The 20,468-nt window shown below is 41.6% G+C and overlaps 1 protein-coding gene across 7 annotated transcripts in view; it reads left to right on the top strand.

Moving 5' to 3' along the window:
• Positions 1-19,281, top strand: part of MAP3K4 (mitogen-activated protein kinase kinase kinase 4) — a 74,674-nt gene extending 55,393 nt beyond the window's left edge. For 6 of the 7 annotated variants that reach the window (XM_061991624.1, XM_061991622.1, XM_061991620.1 and 3 more), the window contains 10 exons: positions 2,846-2,946; positions 4,048-4,128; positions 5,573-5,764; positions 6,432-6,502; positions 8,412-8,528; positions 10,215-10,374; positions 16,203-16,325; positions 17,307-17,413; positions 17,620-17,799; positions 18,774-19,281. In XM_061991624.1, coding sequence (XP_061847608.1) covers positions 2,846-2,946; positions 4,048-4,128; positions 5,573-5,764; positions 6,432-6,502; positions 8,412-8,528; positions 10,215-10,374; positions 16,203-16,325; positions 17,307-17,413; positions 17,620-17,799; positions 18,774-18,794 — 1,153 coding nt within the window. In that variant the 3' untranslated portion in view covers positions 18,795-19,281. Of the gene's footprint in view, positions 1-2,845; positions 2,947-4,047; positions 4,129-5,572; positions 5,765-6,431; positions 6,503-8,411; positions 8,529-10,214; positions 10,375-11,270; positions 11,355-16,202; positions 16,326-17,306; positions 17,414-17,619; positions 17,800-18,773 lie in introns of those variants that run through there. The other variant, XM_061991625.1, reaches the window with a different exon arrangement.
• The last annotated feature ends 1,187 nt before the right edge of the window (positions 19,282-20,468 follow it).

The raw sequence follows: 20,468 nt of genomic DNA, 5'->3' as shown, positions 1-20,468 counted from the left end.
AGATAGTCATTAGGAAGGAAAGAAATGAGAATTCCACTTCTTAGTTGCAATCAAATGCATAATACGTTCATAGATTGTGACATGAAAGTTCATGTGAATGTAGCCTTTTAGCGAAATTGTTTCGGCCTGTTTTTCAGACTTGTATTTTCCTTAGAGCTCTCAGCTGACACTTTTCTAATGGTTGTTAATATCCTGTGACTTTTGTATTTTTTTTTTTCTTATGCACCACCTGGATTTTTGAGTACCATTGTTTAGCTCCCCAATTACCTAGGAAAAGTTACAAGAAACAAAATATTAACGCAGAGACAGAATTTTGAATACTGTTGGTTATTTTTTAGGGACTTTGTTTATTGAGGAAGGCAAAATACTAACATGTAATATATTCATAGGAGTTTTGATTTTTATATAGTTAAAGGAAAGTTGCAAATTTTACCACACTGTAAAATTGTGGATTTTGTTGTTGGTATTGTCTGAAAGAGGAATGGAATATCTTGGATCAAGAAAGTATTTTGTTGTTTTGTGTACATGAAGTGTAGAGTCTGAGTGCTGGAATGGCACAGAAAGGGAAACTGTACACTTTTTGGAAACTCTTTAGACATTTATGACATGATTGTAGGCATTAGATACCTACAAAAAGTTGCATTTAGGAACTTGATCCATCAGTTGCATAGTGCATAAATGCCACCATAGTTCTGTTGAAGTTTTTCTTTAATAATAATAATAAACCCCCAAAACAAGTTAATGTGGCTAGAAAATATAATCCAAAGGAGTAATACATGGTTGTTTACATTGAGCTTTCTGATGGCTATACCTTTTCACCATGTTCATACTGATGACCTTTATAAATGTTTAATTTTTGAGCTAGCTGGGGTTATTATTCATCATTTTATATTTATCCAGAACTGAAGCAGAGATTTAGCAAGTCTTCTCTTTTACTCTATTTCTTTGCCTAAAAACATGCACATAGTCTTTCTGGGCACAACAAAAGATCTGGGTGGCTAAGATGGGCCTGAAATGGATTTAGACACCTGCATTCAAAGCTATGATACAGAAGATCCTCTGTTCAGCAACTGCCACATTTTAGTGGTGGTTTAACTGTGCTTAATTTAAGCTTTTTGTGCATCTAGAGTTTTGCTCTCTATGTTGCTCTGAGAATAACCTCAACCTTCTTGCTCATGAAAACCTCAACTTCCTGAAGAGTACTGAGGATTCACTACTTCACTTTCAGTTCCTCCTTAAACTTAAAAGATCTGGTTGGCAGTAGTAGAGATTGCAAAGCAAACATTATATGGAGAACATTTGCATGGAAATAGGGTGTCTTGGGCTTCTGTTCTCAAGATTATGAAGACCTGGTAGGGTGAGTTTGTTTGTTGTTTTTACTATTATTAGGTAATAATTGGATACAATTTGGAAGCAACTTTTAGGGCTGTAGGGAAGTCCTCTCTTTGTCATGCCAGGTGACTTTTCATCTTTTTCTACTTGTTAGCTTTCAGTGAAGGGTTTAACAATGTTCCCCACCTTCTAGTAATGTTTAGCTCCTACCTCTAAGCATTATGTTAAAAGGAGGCATCAGTTGTAGCTCTTCCCCACCACACTTTAAAAACTGAAAGGAAGCCTTGTCCAAAAGGGAGTTATTATAGAAGGACTTTAATGACAAACTTCTGGCTCTAAACCATGGGTGGATTGATCGATATCTTAGGCTGGAGAAAAGTGCCTGAAGATTTAAGGATTTAAGACTTATTTCTCTCAGTATTGTTTCTCATTCTGTTCAATGTGCTTATTCATCAGAATCTTAATCTGAAGTATCTAATTCTACTCTGCTGTTTGGAGGAGCCAGGGACCCCAAGCAGTTAAATTGCCATCATTTAACACTGTCCTTCCTGTCAGCTGGCTTGTGACTCTTCCCACTAGCTTTGGCTTAATGTCTATGGACTGTGACTGCAACTTGCAGCCCACTAGGAGCACATGAATTTGGTTACCACCCTTAATCTGATAATGTGGCTTACGTTATCACCTACCTGAATCACTTCTGATTGTATATTGAAACCTGACACTGGCTGTCCCCCACAGCAGCTGTCTTAGTAGTGTGTTACAAGTCATTAAAATTCCATTGTTATAGGCAAGTAATAGTTTCAAGTAATTTATGTTTTTGAAGCTTAGGGTTTTTTTTTTCATAGAGTAGCATAACTAAAATTATTTTCCAAGTCTTCGTTGGAGAGAGTCCAGCACAGGGCCACCAAGATGATCAGGGGACTGGAACATCTTCCTTATGAGGAAACGCTGTGGGAACTTGGGCTAGAGAAGAGGAGACTGAGGGGGGTATCTATTAATATTTACAAAGTTCTAAATAGTGGGTGTCATGAGGTTGGGGCAGCACTTCTTTTCTACTGTATCTAGTGTCAGGACAAGGAGTAATTGGAAGAATTTGGAAAACAAAAATGTTCCATTTAAACATAAGAAAAAACTATTTCACTGTGAGGGTGAGGGAGCCCTGGCACAGGCTGCCCAGGGAGGGTGTGGAGTCTCCTTCCTTAGAGGTTTCAAGACCCACCTGGACACGTTCCTGTGTGACCTGATACAGGTTGACCTGCTTCTGCAGGGGGGTTGGACCAGATGATCTCTAAAGATCCCTTCCAACCCCTACCATTCTATGATTCTATGATTTGGAAGAAAAAATGATGTAGAAAGGGTTTTCAGTTTCAGCATCGTTTTTTCTTTCATGTTACTTTCATGATTCATGTTCTAGGCTACAGAGGTTCTTTCTCTTTCAAATTGCAATTGAATTGTCACTAGTAGTTATTCAATGCAATACTAAGTTAATTAGTACAATGACTCTTTTTAACAGGGGTTCCAGTGTCCCTGAAAATGATCGACTGGCTTCAATAGCAGCTGAGTTGCAGTTCAGATCCCTTAGCCGTCACTCCAGTCCCACTGAAGAGCGAGAAGGTGATTGTCACAGTAACAGTTTGTGACCTGGATGTGCAGATGATATTTCTCTTTGTTCTCAGTTCTTACCTTTTCCAAAACCTTTTATCATCTTTCCTCATTGAAAAATCTTAGGGTTTTAATTTTTAGGCTTAAATTTTCAGAGTGAGTTTTTCTGTTTTCAAATGTATCCACTGTTCTCTTGCCTTTCATATTGTTTCTGAATTGTACCTGGAAGAATTTTCTGGTGTCCTGCTGAATATAGTGTTCAAAATGAAATGCATAACATGATTGCTGAATTATATACCCCATTTGATAGTAAATTTCTAAGTGCTGTTAGTGAGGTATGAACTGGACCTACCAGGACACTGAAGAGTGTTAATTTTTTAAACTACCATTTGACTTACAAATACTTGTTGTTATTTGAATCTGCAAAGAAAGGACAAGGATGTGTGACTTTATCCTGGTCAGGACTCCTCCTTCAGATATCCCCAGCCCCTGTGTAGATGGCATTTATTCCAACAAATACATAGATTGTGAAGATAGTGTGTTCTGTGCAAATTAAAATGAAGTACCAAATCAAGTAGAGCTGATGTCAAAGTCATCCTGCAAAATGAAGTGATTTTTTAGAGAAAGAGATGGCTTAAGAATTTGTGCCACTATGTATGGATGACTATCTTGTTTATTTGTTTGTTGTAAGCAGATGCTGAAAATATCATCTGTCCTGTGCTTATTCCCTTTTCTTCTGTATCTGTATGAATGGGAAACTAGTTAGGTGGAAGTTAGTGCAGATCTGTTTCTAAAGAACCCTAGAATACTTTTTTTTGCCTACAGATTTTGTACATATTTGATTCTGAGTGCCCTGACTTTAAGTGCTTCCCTCAATTGTGGAAGGACATCTTGATTCGTATGTAAATGAAATCCAATTTCAGAATAGATTTCATAATTTGTTTTCTAAAGATAAGTCATTTTTTAATTCAAGAGCATACATTGCTGTATGGTTGCCTCATACACTCGTATGGTGTATAAGATCTCAGCATCTGGTGATAATAGTGAATATAGTGGCATAGTCCTTAATACAAGATAAAAGCCACTTTTATGCTCACAGTATTATTTCTCTAGAACCATCGTATCCAAAAGGAGATTCAAGTGGCTCGTCCCGGCGAAGTTGGGAGCTCAGAACTTTAATCAACCAGACAAAAGGTGGGTGTTTGGGAGTCCCTGTAAGGGAATGGCTATTAGACTAGGACTGGAATAAAAAAAACGTGTTGAATCATAGCACTGATTGTGAGGAGGATTCACAGCTTTGTAGGTAGGAAGGGGAAAAAAAGAGTCCTGGTTGCAGATAGAAGACACTGCTAACAAAGCCACAAGGTGTACTCTTTGAGGTAGGAGTAAACATGAGTCACATCTTTGCTAGTGTCTTTCAGAAACTGAAAAGTTCTACAAAATGAGTACATTTATTACTATAGGAATTGCAGAAGTTTTCTACCCCTATTCAGTGGCCAATTTTGAATTTCGTGCGTAAGTTTTCTCCTCAGAATGAGATTTTCTTAGTTTGCATCTAACAGAGTGATCCTACAGTGTTTCCCAAGCTGAAGGCTGTTAGGAGACTCTGCCCTGCTGCTTATTTTCATGAAACTTAAAGTAACCTGATTACTGCTGAGACTCCTGTACTGTGCATGTATATACCTGTAGCTTGCTTGCATACTTTCTGTCATAGTAGAACCGCATGAAACAGTAGAAAAAAAAGTTTTCTGTCACATAAAAACTTGACTGTCATTATGCATCTCAAAACACAGAAAGAACAGCAGATTTCTTTTCTTTTCTGAAATCTGAAAGGCTTATTTTTTGTGTGGAACATAAACACTGAAAGAATTGAGTTCCTTTAAACTAGAAAAGGGAAAACTTGAACATTTCTAGAAGATTGCTTTGTTGGTTTTACTGCCCACTGTGAATAAGATAAAGATGTTGATTTCAAACTACAATGAGGCAGGTTTGGCTTGGAGGAAATAGTGTTGATTATAGATGGGCAGTAGAATGTGCCATTTGAGTGTATCAGTATCTCCATCTTTTGGAGGCTGTTAGAAACTACAGTTAGGTTACTGTCCGTTACCAGTGAGAGCTGTGTAATTGTTATGTTTTATATGGAGGGGATAAATTAATGCTGCCCAGAGGTTTCTTCTGGCCTCGTTTACTAAGATTCTGTGCCATGATACAGCTTGAAATCTGGAGTTACCTAATACCTCAAATTCTTTGAAGTTACAGATGCTGTGAGTTTTCCAGGAAACCTCTCATATCTCTGTAGAGTAAAAACCTTACACGTCTATTTTCTTGATGCTCTTAATGACCCTAAAATATTTCCAGTGTCAGATTAGTTACAGGCCAAATGCAAACAAATGCATTGTATTTCATATATTTATTATCCTTGAATCAAGTAAGAGACAATTAGAACAGTACCAGTATTCTCATTTATACCTCAGTTACAAATGTGATTGTCATGTTTTATTCTTTTCCTCCATCTTAAATTAGACTCACAAGATAGTTGTCATCAAACTAAGGTCACTTCACATGATATCAACAGGTAACAAAATATAAACACAGTGAGTATTTCTTAATGAAGGAGATTGTTCCTCACTCTTTTTAGACACTGCTTCCAAACAAGCACCGATTGAAGCTGTTCAAAGGTCTGTTCAGTTGTTTGAAGAAAGGAGATACAGAGAGATGAGGAGGAAGAACATCATTGGCCAAGTTTGTGACACACCGAAATCTTACGATAATGTCATGCACGTAGGTTTGAGAAAAGTGACTTTCAAGTGGCAGAGAGGAAACAAAATTGGTACGTTTGTTACACCTTCATTTATCAGGCTAAAAACCTAAACTTAGTATTTTTGAAGGAAATCTAAGACTATCTTTTGAAGTCTTGAGTCTCCACATAGGTAATAACCAGCTTTACTGCAAACCAGATTGGTAACATCCAAAATATTGTTGCAGCTAGGGTGTCCTTTATCCAGAACTTCAGTAAAGTTTTCACTGATTAAATAACAAGAAACACGAGGAGAAGGATCCTGCAGTTCCTGCATGTGTTTAACCCTATAAAATGTTTGAGTTGTGCTTTCGGAAGAACCAGAAATGTGAATGGAAATGAGCACAAACTTTGGGAGTTGTTTAATTCACCAGTATTCTTGTTGTTTCCCCCTTATGATCGTTGTTTCCTCTCTTGTTTGGGATTTGTGGGGAAAATCCTCACATTCAGGAGAAGTTTTCTTTCAGGTCAGCCTGTTAATGTAATATTTTTACATTGTTTTAATCAGCCTGACTTCAGGACAGTGAATTTGAAGTTAGATGTTAAGGGTTAAAAGCTACTTGAAATGTTCAGTAAAAATAAAGCTAAATACTCTTGGCAAGCTCAGTTTTCAGTGATGTTTTCGATTTGCAGTTGATGTGTGTGTTACTTGTGGAATGTAGTACAATGAATTTTTCTTCTTTCTATTTTACTTTGGCAGGTGAAGGCCAGTATGGGAAGGTCTATACATGTATCAGCGTTGACACTGGAGAGCTGATGGCCATGAAGGAAGTGAGTACTCTGTATACAAAAATCACTGCTGCTCTTGTTTTTTTTCCAAATCAAATGTGCATGACTTAGCCTGGCATTAAGGATTTCCGAACACTGTTGTTGGCTAACTGGGAGAGGATGGGAAGATAAATTGTTTCTTAATGTAGCCACCTCTGCTATCACCACTTTTTCCTCCTTAAGTTGCTTAAGCTTTTTCTTTTCAGTTTCTGACTTTCAATGTATGTTCTGTGGGGTTTTTTGCTCATCTCACAGGGATGTTGTGACCTTAAGGACTGCTTGCTTAGTGTGTGTGAACTCCCATTAAGAGACCTGAAGTTATTTTGAAAAAAATTTTCTGATTAGTGAAGACTGTATACAGACTTATACAAGTTGTCTTTGCAGTATTTCATATCACATTTTATACCTTTTTTAATTCATTCCTTAGAGAAAAAGATAAGAAGTGTCACATCAGGTGTTTTTCAGCTTTTCTCCTGTAGTTTCAGTGAGAGCTAGGCTGATTCACAAAACTGTCAACTAGCCTGGTAGGGACAGAAAACTTGATTCTGAGGATAGAAGTAAAGCAGTGTAGGTGTACAGATCAGTTTTCCCTATGGCACCTTTGTTTTAAAAAATATTTGTATTGTTTAGTTTTACTGCATTTCTAACTACCAGCATCAGCTGCTCCCAGCAGTTACCATGCCAGCCATTTGATGCTAGAGCAGTCATGGTTTACGAGCCAGTTCTTACACACACACTATCCGTATGTGGGGTGTATGTGAAGGGATGTGGGCTGTAGGTCGAGAGAGGTTCTCCTCCCCCTCCACTCTGCCCTCGTCAGACCATATCTGGAATATTGTGTCCAGTTCTGGGCCCCTCAGTTCAAGAAGGGCAGGGAGCTGCTGGAGAGAGTTCAGCACAGGGCCACCAAGATGATTAGGGGAGTGCAGGGCCACCAAGATGATTAGGGGAGTGGAGCATCTCCCTTATCATGAAAGGCTGAGGGAGCTGGGGCTCTTCAGCTTGGAGAAGAGGAGACTGAGGGGTGATCTCATTAATGTTTACAAATATGTAAAGGGTGGATGTCAGGAGGATGGAGCCAGGCTCTTCTCAGTGAAATCCAATGGTAAGACAAGGAGCAATGGGTATAAGCTGGAACACAAAAGGTTCCAAAGAAATACAAGGAAGAATTTCTTCACTGTGAGGGTGATGGAGCACTGGAACAGGCTGCCCAGATGGATTGTGGAGTCTCCTTCACTGGGGACATTCAAAACCCACCTGAATGAGTTCCTGTGTGACCTACTCTAGGAGGTCCTGCTCTGGCAGGGAGGTTGGACTAGATGATCTTTCGAGGTCCCTTCCAACCCTTAAGATTCTGTGATGTGATCTCACAGGTGTGGAAAAACAAGACTGAGCTTGTGCATAACATCTTGTACCATACTCATTCACCAACTAATACCAACACTTAACATTTTGTTGTTGTTGTTTTGGGTATTTTTTTCTCCCAATGAAATGACATTATTCCCTGTAGCACTGTTTGGTTTCTAGAATTCAAAGTTGCTTTCTAGATGCAGGTGCTTTCAACAAATTCGCATGCATGTGCTCTTTAGCAGGAGTCCAAGTAAGTTAAACAGGCCTTGTTTGACAGCTCTAGTAGGATAAATACAGAGCACACTGCCTTTTCCTGGAGTATTTTTAACTTCCAGAGTTACTTCACCAAGAAATATTCCTTAATGGAATGTGGGCTTAAATGCAAACTGTTTGCAACTTCCAAATAAAAGACTTTTCTGGGTTTCCTTAAGAGAATTTAGAGAGATGACTATTTATTTATTTCTTTATTTAGAAATTGGTTAAAAGCACTGCATTCCCCCCCAGCCCCCAACTTGTTAGTAATTTGAAATAATGGCAAAATAATGAAAAATCTTTCTTGCAGATAAGATTTCAACCTAATGATCACAAAACCATCAAAGAAACAGCTGATGAACTGAAGATTTTTGAAGGCATCAAACACCCTAATCTTGTTCGTTATTTTGGTGTGGAGCTCCATAGGGTAAGAAAACAAATTATTGGGACTTTTTATATAGCAGAGAGAACATTTTCAGAATCTGTGAATCATGAAGGTTTTACTTGAAAACATCCTAGTTTAGCTTAAGTTGGAGCACAAAAAGTTCAATTTAAATATAAGATAAAAACTCTTTCACTGTGAGGGTGAGGGAGCCCTGGCACAGGCTGCCCAGAGGGGTTGTGGAGTCTCTTTCCTTGGAGGTCTTCAAGACCCGCCTGGACATGTTCCTGTGCAACCTGATCTAGATGACCCTGCTTCTGCAGGGGGGTTGGACTAGATGATCTCTAAAGGTCCCTTCCAGTCCCTACCATTCTATGATTCTATGATCTCTCTGAACTGCAGTGTGTCTTTTTTCCTCTGAATGTTGAGGCTTCCAAAACAGTAGTTCAGAGAATTTTTTTTTGAACTGGTACATAAACAGAAAAGATTCACAACAAGTGAACAGAGTGAATGGTGCTGGGATGATTCCATGCTGCTGCTCTGTTTAACTGCTTTAAAAGCAATCTGTGTCTGGGAATTTCTGTATGTTGATAAAGGCTGAACAGCTTAAACTCCTTCACTGTTAGCAGCAAAGATTGTTCCAGTATCTTGTTGATTCCTGGAAGAACTTTGTGCTGATGTTTAGACCTTGATGCCACACAAGTATCTTCAGGAAGCTGATCTCTAGGGATTCAGCTAGCATCTCTTCAGAAGGAAAGCAAGGTTTTCTGGTTTGAGCAGTAGAACCAAGAAAGACTGGTTTTCTTAGGGAGTTGGATTCCAGAGTTGTGTGCTGAGATACCCAAGTTTTTCATTAGTCCTTCCCACCTCCCTCTGTGAGTCTCAGGGCCTTTCTGTGTCTCTACCCAGTGAGGTGGGCAAGGAACAGGACATGTGGTGCCTGGTTGGAAAGCGGTGTGTGGATTTGACTGATTAGCTCATGTGAATGAGTTGATTTGCTGACCCATTGCGGGTTTAGAAGGTGACAGAGACTGCTTTCTGTCTGCATTTCTTTACTTGGGGGCAGAACCTTGGGTGTCTGTTGCCACTGGGTCGTTGGTTTCTCAAGCTAGTTCTAAGAGCCTTAATGTCTGTGCCATCCTTTCGTATTAAGGCTGACTGAAATTGGCTGGGCTTAGAGATGAAGAGAGGGAACCTGACTGTAAGGAAAAGTTAGTTAGAGTCTGCATGATTGTTCAAGCCACAAAAACCAACAAAAAAATCTTGCCCTTCCCAATGATATTGCAGGAACTGGAGAGAGGGGGGAGGAAAAACCCACAAGCCCCAAAGATTTGTTTTTTGCCATTTTTCTAAGTATGCAAAGGATCTTTTTTCAATTTCTCTGTAATATACCTACAAGATTTCCAAGATTTTTTTTTGATTGGTGCCAAAGTAACGTATTTTATACCAACAGATAGTACCAGTTACCTGCAAATGATGCACTTAGGCATGTCCAGAGACTTTCCATAGCTATGCAATAGAATATATTAGGTTGAAGCATGCCCAAGAGATGAGATGATTTATTAGATATTCCGTGGTAAGAAGTGCTTCCATTAAAACATTACATGGTGCTTCCATTACTTTTTTTCACAAATAATGAAGGATGGAAGGAAAACTTGATCCTAATTCAGTGTTTAAAACAAAACAAGACACAATTAAAACAAATCCAATCCGGTTTGGTTCCCACAACAGGAAGAAATGTACATCTTCATGGAATACTGTGATGAGGGCACTCTGGAGGAGGTATCAAAACTGGGCCTTCAGGAGCATGTCATTAGGCTCTACTCAAAGCAAATCACGGTTGCCATCAATGTACTACATGAACATGGTATTGTTCATCGAGACATTAAAGGTAACGTTAACCAGAAAAGGTAACGTTTCGGTGTGCTAGATAAGGGCTGGGGGGTGGAGTGGGAATGTATTTGCAGATGTAGTGCACGTTCTCTATACAGCCATTAAGTGTATAAAGCCTTCCACTCATTTTTTTTTTTTCAGTTCTCATTTTACAAGTTACTGGTTAGTTACATGCTCCTTTATACCTGCAGAACATAAAACATGTTCACAGTTGGCACCGCAGACTGAGAAATTCTGCCCGTGGTTTCTGGAGATGTTGTTCAGATTGTCAGGGGACTCATCCCAACTCAAATTTTGGTACTTTTAGTATTAGTACACTGAGTTAGGTAATGCTGTTTTTCTTCTTATCTATGCAAGGAACAGTGGTGTTTTCTGGGAGCTGACAAGCAGCGTACAGAGCTAGAGTTGTTTGTCAGAACTTTGCCTTGTGATTCCTGTTTTCCAGAAGAGTTTTGGTAGTTCAGACAAATGGTTGATTCAACATAGTAATAACAGCCCTGTTAACAGAAGTTAAAGGGATATGGTAAAACTACTTACCTAGTGTGGGGTTTTTGCCATACGTTTATCTGCTCACGCCTGGCTGTCAGCATTTGCTTGCAAAATGAGCAGACTGGAACTACAGTAACTGAAGGGAGGGTGGTTTTGGCATTTGCTTAAGGCACCCCAGTGTCAGTCCACATTTCACATTCATTTTTCTTTTCCCGCGCCTTCCAAGAACATCCTCCATGTCTAGTTATCTTGTTTTTGTTAGTCTGGCATATTTTGCTCACCTGTGGCAGGAACTTAACAGAAGGTAGGGGAAAGGATGCACACAGTATGCCCTGCGAATGCTCATTTTATGACAAGGCAGTGCAACCCAACGATGCTGGGTTTCTATGTCCCTCTTGCTCACAGGGTTTTGAGTCACCGCAGCAGTGTAGGAGGTTCCCAGTTGCTCTTGGTCCTTTGGCCTCGTGCTTCTCATTTGGGAAAAGAACTATCTACGATCCAGAGGCCTCCCACCCAGGTAGGCCACTCTTGAGTCAGTTTTGGCTTTTTGTTTTTTTTTTTTTAACCTAGAAAACACTTTCCCCTCACTCCCATTCCCCAGCAATCTGGCCTTTTCTGATTCTCCTTCCTGACTAAAAGTTTCTCTCCAGTCGTGAATTTCCCTCTGTGCTTTTCACAGTGCCCTCCTTGCCCTTTACTCGATCATTCCAAATCCAGGTTCTGCTTAGATGAATTATGCTCTCCTGGAAGTTTGTTGTGATCAAAATCCAAGACTGGCTGACAGGGATTTCTTTTGTGCTGCTCTGTGCTGGTTTCTGGATGTGTTTCCAAATAGGTCTTCTGCTCAGCAGGGAAATGGCAGTGAGGTGAGAAGAGCTATTTAAACAGAACTGTACTGCTGTGTTATCTGAGGGCATTTCTGTCACAACAGGTTCCTCATACCAAATATTGGGGTGTTCCTTGACAATAACAGAAGCTAGAAACAGAGGATCATTACAGACCCAGATCTGTGTATAGACCTTCCCAAAACTTAAGGACAGAACATGAAGGCAGGCCACAGAGAGTATTTTCATAAAGGATGCTTGATGTTACATTGGAAATCTCTTGCTCTCTGTCTCTTTTTATGCTAACATTGCATCCCCAAGTTTTCAGGCTAGCAGCAGTAAAAAACCCTCTGATTTTACTTTTAGCTCTTACATCATCAGGTGCTCTTATTTTTCTGACAGAAGCAGGAGAGTAGGTAATTCAGGCTGTTAAAATGGCTTTCTTCTCACGGCCAGCTTGTTCAACATCACCATGGGTCTGTTTCTTCCATCAGCAGATAACCAATTCTTAGAGTAATTGTAGATCTCCCACAGCTGGTGTCTGCAAAGTACCCTGTGCTCAAAAGTTGGGTCTTTCAGTGTCCACTTGTGTCACCGTTGTCCTTCAGATACTGTTATAGTGTCCAGGTCTACAAGTGCAAAAGATGAAGCAAGACACAGCTGCCTGGAATCATTCTCAGCCTATGGTTCTGAGAGCAAACTCAGAGGGTGGTGTTTGCTGGTTGTTACACGTGGCTGCACTGGTTTTGATTAGCCTGCACCAGTGTGTGAGTTACCTGCTCTAGTATGTAGCAGGTCATTAAGGTTTTAAATATTTTTTTTTTTATCCAGGGACAGGTTTTTTTTTTAATCTCTGCCTTAGGTATTGGATTTTAACCTTGGAGGCTAAGCCCAGATTCCTCAGTTACAATTCACTTTTTGCAGGGAAGCTGTACTGCTCAAATGATAGAATGTTTAATGCGGGAGGGAGTCTCTGGACTCTGGTTGGGCCATCTGTGCCAAACAGGGCCAACCTCGCTGTCAGATCAAATGTCATACTGGATCAAAGTGCTCAGGATCTCGTTCAGTTGAGTTATGAGTATCTTGAGGGATGGAGACATCCTTTTTCTCTGGGCCCCCATCCCAATGGCTGACCTATTCTCACTGTGAAAAACTTTTTCCTGGTACCTCCCTGGAATTTACAGAGGTTGCTACTTGAGTCTGTTGCCCCATGTCCTTTCACAGTGTGTTGTTGAGGAAAAAAAATGTGTTTCCATCTTCTTGATACCCTTCCATTACACAGCTAAGAACAGCAATAACATTCCTCCCCTGCATCCCCAATCCTCCAATCTGCCCTTCTTCAAGCTAAACAAATCCGTCTCTCAGACTCTCCTTGTACATTGTGTGCATCAGCCCTCTGACTATCTTGATGCCCTTCTTTCTGCTGGTTTTGCTCCAGTATTTCAATGTCTGCCTTGCACTGGCCAGCCCAAAACCAAGACACAGCACCTCAAGCGTGGTCTCATAAGCACTGAATTGACAACGTCAGAGGCCATGAAAATGGCTGAGGTCACTGTTGGTGCTGTTTTGGCTTGGTGCTGTTTTCTCAGGAAGAGAAAAGTGTTCTTTCTGAAGACTGCTTGGATTGTGTTTTCAGAAGAGTACAGAAAATGAAAGGATTGTATCCTGAAGCTTCAGTAAACCAGGAGCCCATGAATGAGACACTCAAGGCCAGAAAGTCTTCATCAAACTGTTAACTCTTGTCATCTTTGTTGTTAGCTGTCTCAAAAGTTCTGACATTCCCATCTTCATGTCTTTGTGATGAACACAGGGGAAAGGGCTGTTCAACAAGAGACAGAGGCTGTTCAACAGGAGGCCTGTGTCACACTTTTTAAAGTAAAAGAGGATGCAAAAGTTGATTTATCTCCTCAAAGGGCATTTGGCTCAAATGCTCAAAGGCATTTGGCTTGCCAGTTTCTTGAACGAATCTGACAACTGCACTGCTTAAGTATTGGCTCATCTGTGAGCTGCCTTTCTGTGTGGAATTAATGCCCCAGTCTTAACTGGGGCTTTCGGTACTTCTCCTCAGAGTCACAGCGTTCCTGACACCAGCACCTTTGGAATATCACTCTAGTGTAGTTTTCACTGTGCGTAATGTGAGGCTGACTTGGCACAGAGATACAGGGCATGAAATTTCAGTTCAGATGCTGTGGGGCAGAGCTGTTGTTTTCCCTAGCAAGGGTATGGCTTTAGACATTTGCTCTTTGTTTGCAGTCTGCCCGGAAGGTGGTGTGGCATAAATGGCAGTGGGGTGGTGCAGAACTGGGCCACCTGTTGCCCTTGCCAAGTACATCCAATGAAGATGCTTTGGCAGTGTATATATGTACAAGGAGAGAAGGAACAGATGGATATGTTGTGCCTTTTTGCTGTTTCATCCATGGGCTCCAGGTTCACCAACCATGCAGATGTGGTAGGAAGTTTCTTAACATTCCCAGTAGCATCAACTGTTGAAGGTAAAAACATCAGGCACCCTCAAACTACTGCCCTCATGTCTCCTCTTCTCTCTGGATTTTGTGCAGGCTTCATCTAATGAGGAGACCCTTTAAAGACTCCTTCTATAGTCTGGTCTTGGCCTCTGAAACAGAGGCTCCAACAGACAGTGTGTCAGTGGAAGCCTTATTCAGCTGACAGAAGATGTCAGCAACATGAGTCTTTCAAGTGCAGTCTCTGGTTGCTTTGTTGCATTTGACAGTTCCAGGTGCTTTCAGGACAAAGGCTCCCAGGAGCTTTCACAGTAACGTTTATGCCAGTTGTCATTACATTTTTTTCAAAGGGAAAAACTGTGGTTTGAAAGGCCTTTGAGTAAGTCCTGAACTGTATTAAACCAAACTATCACAACAGCTTTAGGTGCAGTCAGAGAGGTGGTAGCACTTCGGCTCAGCCAGTTTTGGCTCTGCAGTAGTCAGGAACCACCTTGTAGCCTTCCATGAAACGTGCATGTTGCTCTCTTGAGGAACAGGAATGGAAGTTTCCAAAACATCCTTGTAGAAGTGGTTGCTGGTGATGATCATTTCTCCTAAGCCCTTTGTGTGAGCTAAGTGCACCTGCTTTCTGTATGACAAGAGATTGCTTGGAAAATCATCAGAAAAAGAAAAGCTGTGTGCAGAGTAGTTCAAAGGAAAAAGCTGCTGATCAAGTAAACTGTCACTCTTTCGATGCACTGTCTTTATTCAGTGTTCTGTTGACCTGCCTTCTGGCACTGCTTCGGTGTCTGTCTGGATTCCCTTTCATTCAGCAAGCTGAGGGATGTTGTACCCAGCTCCCTTACACGTGCCTGTGATTGCAGGGTGACTCGGGTGACACGTCTTTCCCTCTGGCAAACTGCAGCACCCAGCCAAAGAATTCTGATCTTGAGTAGATGGAGGCATCTGAATGCCAGGGGTGGGAAACACAGTGAGCAAAAGAGTTGTATTCTCTAAAAGTTAGTTCTTCTTTCAGAACTTGTACAAGGCTACCGGTAATTAAAGGTTGGAATTTACTTCTGTTCATGATTTCTGTCCCCCTTTTTACAGTGCAGTTCTGTGCTAAACCTCTTGGATTAAATAAATCTTGCTTTAGTTCTCAAGCATTCTCATGGTAGTCAAGAGAAGCCCTTTGAGAAATGGACAGGGTTTTGGCATCATTGACCTGCACTGCCTTTTTTTGTCTTGAGCTTTTCAAAGATTCTCTTAATTTTCCACTATCTTGGGGGTGCCCAGCCAAGCTATCTGGAAAACCACCGGTTATCAAAACCACTTGGCTTATTTTGCAGTGTTGTGTGGAGCAAGTGGCTCAAAGCCAACTTGCAGATTCCTCTCGGAGATTTTCAGCTATGCCAGGGAATTTTTTTTTCTCACATAAGCCAGCAGTGTAGCCAGCCATTTTAACAGTAGCCCTCCTCCAGAAATTCTTGTGGAAGCAGAGCACACCAGGAGCAAGTAATTTGGTAGTACGTGGAATAAAATGCTCTAAGCCGCATTTTGCAAGTGGGCCATGACGACACAGCTATATGGGATCATCTGTCTTGCCTCAGCAGAACTGAAATGATGGCTGGTAGGAGGTACACAGCAGTGGCCTCTGCCAGGAAGCTCCTGAAGGACTAGTGGTTTGTTCACAGTGCGGCGCTCACAAGGATAAGCACTGGGATTCATAAATTCCTGGAGGGGCAGTTCCTCGTGAACAAGCATGTATTTCGGGAAGCTGATGAGTTTGCCTGCCATACTGCTTTGTGTTTGGAACACTTCTTGTGGTCTACTCCCAGTATGCTGAGGGTTAACACAAACTCACCAAAAATCCTGTTGGCTGATGGTAATGTGCCCTTTGGGGAACATCTCAGTGCTGTTGTGTTCAATGCTTAACCCACAGGTAAAGAAAGAGCTAAGTGGGAATTTGGCTGTTATCTACTGTGTAACTTCCAAGAGTACATTGAGAAGCCCTCGTTCCTCAATTGAGCGCTAGTTTAACAAGTGTTCCTGTTTCTTCTTGTGTTTCCTAGGAGCCAACATCTTTCTTACCTCATCTGGACTAATTAAACTAGGAGACTTTGGCTGCTCGGTGAAACTGAAGAACAACACCCAGACTATGCCTGGAGAAGTGAACAGTACTTTGGGGACTGCAGGTAAGGAAGTGTGTGGCAGGCAGACACTTGTGTAGTTACCATAAAAGAAAATGCCTCTGCCAAAAGTCTGGGCTGGAGCAAAAAGTGATGCGTTTCAGGGAAACTTGATTTTACCTTAGCTAGTTAGATGGGCTTCATGTCCAGAAGCCTGAACAACCAGAGTCATGTACCTGCAAAGATAAAACTGTATTTGTCTAGTATGATAAAGATGCTGGGATTCTGGGCTTGCGCCTTTCTCTGCATCTTCACTGAAACAGTACTGTTCTTACGGGACAGCTGCTTAATGTACTTCTGAAAAATGAAAACCACTGAAAGCATGCACTGTACCAGCATTTTCACTGGCACATAGAGTCATAGAATGGTAGGGGTTGGAAAGGACCTTTAGAGATCATCTAGTCCAACCCCCTTGCAGAAGCAGGTTCACCTAGATCAGGTCGCATAGGAACATGTCCAGGCGGGTCTTGAAGACCTCCAAGGAAGGAGACTCCACAACTCCTCTGGGCAGCCTGTGCCAGGGCTCCCTCACCCTCACAGTGAAATAGTTTTTTCTTATGTTTAAGTTAAACTTTTTGTGTTCCAGCTTCATCCCATTACCCCTTGTCCTGTTGCTAGATACAATAGAAAAAAGGGACATCCCAACCTCCTGACACCCACCCTTTAGATATTGGTAATTGTTAATAAGATCCCCCCTCAGTCTCCTCCAGACTAAACAGCCCCAGTTCCCACAGCCTTTCCTCATAAGAAAGATGTTCCAGTCCCCTGATCATCTTGGTGGCCCTGTGAGATGAGGAGGACTTTTCAAACTGAAAGACAGTTAAAGAACAAGCAGCCAGCAAATGTCAAATCTTAGCAAGAAAAGTCAAGTGGCAATTCCTGACAGGTGTATTAAAAAGCACTCAGTTTTTCCAGTTAATCACTTAACTTGTAATGTTCCTTCTGCTGCATGAGCTGATTGATGACATCATCTGTGTTGTTTCAAAGCGTACATGGCTCCAGAAGTAATCACGAGAGCTAAAGGCGAAGGGCACGGCCGCGCAGCAGACATCTGGAGCCTGGGCTGTGTTGTTATAGAGATGGTCACCGGCAAGGTAGGGATGTTTCCTGGACTCAGTAAGTGCAAACTGTTCTTAGTAATTTCTCTGCAAATTCTGGTTCCACTCCCAGCAGTTTGTCATGCTTAAGTCTGCACGTACTGGGGTGGGATTTAATTCCCTGGGCTGCAGAAATACATGCTATATCTGATAGCAAGTTGCTTGTTAAACCTTGCACTTAGCAATGCTGTTACCTGTTGCAGAGGCCTTGGCACGAATATGAGCACAACTTCCAAATCATGTATAAAGTGGGGATGGGTCATAAACCTCCAATTCCTGACAAAGTGAGCCCAGAAGGGAAAGACTTCCTTTGCCACTGCCTGGAAAGCGACCCAAAGATGAGGTGGACGGCCAGCCAGCTCCTCGATCATCCTTTTGTCAAGGTTTGTCTCATGGCTTTGGCTACAAAGACTGTAGATGGGAATTGAAAATGACTTTTAGTTGGCTTTGTCGTTTGCAAGTATTGGTGCAGGGGCTGGTGTCACAGTGGGAGGCTGGGATCCAGTCGGTGCTGCCCATGAAACAAAGACTGGACAGCTCTTCAGAAACAGGGCTGATGCTGCCAGCAAACATTGAACTGAAAGCCCCTGGTGCATGCCAAGGGGTAGACTGTCACTGCTCTTTAGAGATGCATTTTCTGTATGTTACAGAGACTAGTTAAGCATCAACTCAGTGGCAGTTAATTGGATCTGAAGGGCTCTGTGCCCAAAACTTTAGTGAGTACATATGCACAAGCTTCTATAGTATAGAAATAAGAGTGCTCTTCTGAAAAAGTGAAACAAGCATATGCTGGAGAACTGTCCTGTCCTTCAGGGCAAGGGGCTGCTTTTCTTTTCAGTTTGTACTCAATATTAAGCTCACACTGGATGTTTGCCTGGCAGTTGGTGTAACAACCTGCAGTTCTTTGCATGAACTATGGTTTGATTCTTAGCTTAAGAATAAGAAAATATTCACAAGCTACAAATTTAGGTGTATTAGTAACTTATTTTTTGAAGAAGTAGGAGCACAGTAGGCTATTGAATTAGGTCCCATTTTCCACCAAAAACTTGTTAGCTTTGGTGTTCTGGTTCAGTAACAGTGTTGAGGATCATCACACCCATCCCTGTCATCAGGGCAGCTGTAGCCAGACCCTGTCCATCACAAAGGCAGAGCCCTTCTTCAGGCATGTCAGGGTCACCCAGTGCCAGTTGAAACGTCAGCATTTGCATGTAAACACTTGCAATTTGTTGTGTGTAACAAGGGAGAAAGAGGAAGCCTTCACAGATGTGCAGCAAAGCTGCTAAAGAAATGGATCTGGTGACGACATCTTGCTGCAGGAGGAGACAATCGAATGAACTGCTTTGTGTCTCCTTCACAGGTTTGCACAGATGAAGAATGAAGTTACTCAGCCTCCGGCCTTTTTTTATTCTGGCAAGATACCTTTTAATCACTACTGTATGTAATATTTACATAAAGACTGTGCTGAGAAACAGTATAGAAGTTGAACTTACGAAGACTGCACAAGTGACGAGCGTCACTTTCTCTGCTGCTCCTGTATGTTTTACTTGGCACATGTTGCTCATGTGACCGTGTCCGCGAGTTGGAAGAAGCTGCATGTTTCAGTGAAAGTGCCATTACTACTGTATATGGACCATACCTTTTTTTTGTTGTTCTTTCTCCCGTTTCTCATTTGATTGAGAACTGTACTGTTAATATGTAGTATTTTTGAACTGTGTAGGTTCAGAAAAATGCTGTAGTGTTATCAGGCGTTACAGACCTTGTTTTTTAATCTGTTTGTTGAGTGCACTGACTGTGAACTTTTACTGGGGGTTTTTTTGTTTATTTGTTTTTTTGCAAGCTTCAGATTTGTTATGCACAAGGCTGATTAATGAAATTTTAAAGAAAGTTTTTTCTCAATAAATGGTTTATTTTAGGAGTTGTTGGTGAAGGGTGTTTCTTCCAGTATGCGGGGTTGTGTCAGATTTTAGTCTCCTTCAAAGCCTGTTTAAGACTGCTAAGCTAAGCTAAGCTGCCTGGAATCAGCTTCTCTTACACTGCAGTAGTCAAGGTTTTGTCAAGATCAAGGTAAGATCCTCCTCCCATTCATCCTCTCTGAAGGAAACAAGGTGATGCACAGTCCCTGACACTGCCCGTCCCTCCATGGATAGTCACGGTCTGAAAGAACTTTCTTCTTGAATGTGAGTACTGTGAACAGGGAGTGGTCTGCAAGGCATTTCTGTGGTCACGGAGAATTGGTTTAGAGTGTTCGTGTTCTGTTTGGCAAAACCAAAAACTCACCTCTGAGTTTGTTAAAAATGGCTTCTGATCCTGGACGTTGATGATTGATATGTGGTGGGGCAGTGGGAAAATCCATCTCAGAGAAGGGAGAGGAGTTAGAAGTGGTTGGTGATTAGAAGCAACCGTCTGCAACACCTCATTTAGGTTGACTTGCTGTTACATAGATGACTTAAAACTGTTACTTCTAAGCATTACTGCAAGCTTTCATATTCCTGTTACAGCTTTAGATCTTAAAATGGGTAACACAAAGTGGGGACCTTGCACTGAGTATCTGGCTTGATTCGAAGGTCTCTCCTCTTAATGCACAAATCCTTGGTTTGTTACAGCTGGGGGACAGCTTTTAGCAAACTGGGTGAGCTGTTGAGAAGGTATCACAGTGTCAGCCACACACATCTTGAAGAGCACGAGGCTCCCTGTGCAAGTCACCCACCGGTGCTGGGCTCTTAACATACAACACAATAAGACTTCCCTTCTCCTCAGCTCTCTGTTTTCAGTTATGACGGGAGGGGAAGCACCTTGTTATTCTCAGCATGGACTATGGATGTGCTGAGGTTGAAGTGCCCCCCCCTCCCCCCCGCTGTGCTGTGTGCCCCAATAGGTGGTGTATTGGAACTATCCAAGAGGTTTGTGCTCTCCTTTGTTTCAGGTACCCCAGTAGACAAAGGGAACTATAGATGGCTTTTAAGATTCAGGATGAAGGTGAAAAGTCAGCTGTTACTGGTCTGTTGTTGCTGACAGAAAGAAAACTCATTCACTGCACATCAGCTTTTTATAC

Source organism: Colius striatus, chromosome 2 (assembly GCF_028858725.1).
Source record: "Colius striatus isolate bColStr4 chromosome 2, bColStr4.1.hap1, whole genome shotgun sequence".
NCBI classification, from domain to species: domain Eukaryota; kingdom Metazoa; phylum Chordata; class Aves; order Coliiformes; family Coliidae; genus Colius; species Colius striatus.
Note: the sequence above shows the minus strand (reverse complement) of the source record. Positions and strands in the feature narration are given on the sequence as shown.